General features: G+C 34.6%; 1 protein-coding gene across 1 annotated transcript; it reads left to right on the plus strand.

The window, feature by feature from the left end:
* LOC107637824 (thaumatin-like protein) lies at positions 503 to 2,451 on the plus strand. Its single transcript, XM_016341118.2, has 2 exons — positions 503 to 679; positions 1,443 to 2,451. The coding sequence occupies exons 1-2, from the start codon at positions 619 to 621 to the stop codon at positions 2,120 to 2,122; spliced, it is 741 nt and encodes a 246-aa protein (XP_016196604.1). The 5' UTR covers positions 503 to 618; the 3' UTR covers positions 2,123 to 2,451.

Consider the following 2,621-nt stretch of genomic DNA (forward strand, 5'->3'; position numbering starts at 1 on the left):
GTGGGCTGAAAAAATTAGTTCTCTAGTATTACTTTGTAAATGTATATTGTCATCCGTAATTAAAATTAAATTATTTTTAAAATTCTTTTATAGATGATATAATATATAGTATTTGTTTAATCATATTTGATTGTTTCACATTTTTTGAGTATATAAATATTATGTGACATAATAATCATGAAAATAACTAAGTGATAAAATAAAATTGGTAAGGAATATAACCTGAATCAAATTCTCACAATTCGTAAGCAAGTAAGTGATTATTATTGATTCACTAATTAATAACAATAATAATTAATTTATTTAAACAGTTAAGTAGAAAAGAAATCTCCAGCTGGAAGCAATGCATATATGCCCCCCTTTGTTATGAAAGAGAAAGTTGAAAGTAAGTCGAGAAAATAAAGGCACGAGACAAAAGCTTCATGAGGGTGAAAGCGGGAAGTTACCAAAATAAAAAACGTTGTTTATAAATAATAAACAAAAAGTTAGCACTTGGCACGACCTATATAGTTGAGGGCAAAATACTTGGAACTTGAAATCCTCACACACACTTGCCACTACTCATGCCTCTATAGGTAGGAAGCTTCACCCATATACCTAAAAAATTGAGCTTAAACAATGGCAATAACTTCCTCCATTCTCTTCTACATTGTTGCATTTTCCTCCTTCATGTTCATAGGTAATGTTATTTCGTCTTTTTAATCCTTGTCGATTGCTCTCTGTATTTGTAAAGAGAGTTTTTGAATGCTAATTTGGTAAATGCACTTGTCACTTGCCATAAGGGTATTTTTTTCCCCTATATATACATACTTAATTTCACCTATAATTGTTTTTTTATTATTACAATGATTAACGTATAATTTATGCTTTTTTTTTTATCCAACTCATATCAAAGTCATGTGAAAACAATAGATAGACTTAAATTGTGGTGGATACACATGAAGAAGAGTCACTCAATCAGCTAAATCGAGCTCAACAAAATTTAAAAGGGTGTCTTTTTTTTCTTTCCAGTATGAATTGGTCACGTGGATAAGAAACATGGGAGTGGGAGGATCTATTTCCTTACTATCATCATTTTCATCTTTAATATTTTGAAAATTTCAATGGTATGTTACTAACTGTTAGATAATTCAATCAAACATATTTAATTAAATATATTCAATTATTTAACAGTTTACTGTATTATTTTTCGTAAAGATGTCTCCATGGAAAGAACCAGTGCCAATGTAGCGGTTGAAATTTGAGACAGGATTACCTTTGTCACATAACTAGTGTGATCCAAAACACTAAGCAAGATTACCTTTGTCACATTAATGTGTATTCTGATACATTGACTAAGAAAGTATATATGAAAAGTGAACAAATAAAATGTATAAAAGACTTTCTTCTCAATAAAATGCTGTCATTCTAATTTCTAACCATATGTATTCTATTGGTTACAGATGGAGCTCAACTGATTATAGTGAACAACTGTCTTGAAAGTGTGTGGCCAGGGATACTTGGAAGTGCAGGGCAACCAACTCCACAAGACGGCGGAATGCACCTCGGAAGTGGCGAAGAAGTAGTTCTGGACGTGCCGGAGAAGTGGTCGGGGAGGATTTGGGGCAGGCAAGGCTGCACCTTCGACACAAACGGAAAAGGCCACTGCCTAACGGGTGACTGCAACGGCCAGCTACATTGTAACGGCAACGGAGGAATACCTCCGGCAACCGTGGTCGAAATGACACTTGGCTCCTCAAAATCGCCACTCCATTTCTACGACGTGAGCTTGGTGGACGGATTCAACTTGCCGGTGTCCATGAAGCCGGTAGGAGGCGGGGCCGGATGCGGCGTAGCTTCTTGTGAGGTTGATTTGAATGTTTGTTGTCCCTCAGCACTTGAAGTGAAGAGGAATGGGAAAGTTGTTGGGTGTAAGAGTGCTTGTTTGGCTATGCAATCAGCTAAGTATTGTTGCACTGGCAGTTACTCTGATCCAAAAACTTGCAAGCCTACACTATTTGCTCATCTTTTTAAGGCTATTTGTCCTAAGGCTTATAGTTATGCATATGATGACTCTAGTAGCCTTAATAGATGCAGGGCTTCAAGGTATGTTATAACTTTCTGTCCTCCTGCAATGCTGTAACCATATTTATCAGAATCGATCTGGATTAACGTAGCTGCAGCTTTGCTAAGATCATTGTCAGTTATCACTGATGATGTTCTTTTCTAAATTGATCTTTTAGTATTTTCTTTGGGTTAAATTGGTGTAGTGATGTTCTTTCTATTAGTCATTAGCAAATGTTATTTCTTGTGTAGATAGTTTAAGAAGGTTAGAGTGATAATAGTTAGTTTCACCCTTAGCTTTTTCTTCCCTGTGTCTTTTGAGGGTGGTTGTTGATTATGCTTTGCAATGTATGGAATATATTCTCTAATTTAATTTGAAACAGTAGTTGTAATCTTTGTACAGTTCACTAGATATTGCACTTGTACAAAAAGTTAAATTAAAATTTGAGTAACATCAGCAGATAGCAGAAATTGTGGGCTGCACAATAGCATATATATAAATAACTTACCAATGTTTCGGTAACAAATAATGAAAAATGTTAGTGACATATATCTTTTCTTATTTTTTTTTTCCAACT

This window comes from Arachis ipaensis, chromosome B04 (assembly GCF_000816755.2).
Source record: "Arachis ipaensis cultivar K30076 chromosome B04, Araip1.1, whole genome shotgun sequence".
Classification (NCBI taxonomy): domain Eukaryota; kingdom Viridiplantae; phylum Streptophyta; class Magnoliopsida; order Fabales; family Fabaceae; genus Arachis; species Arachis ipaensis.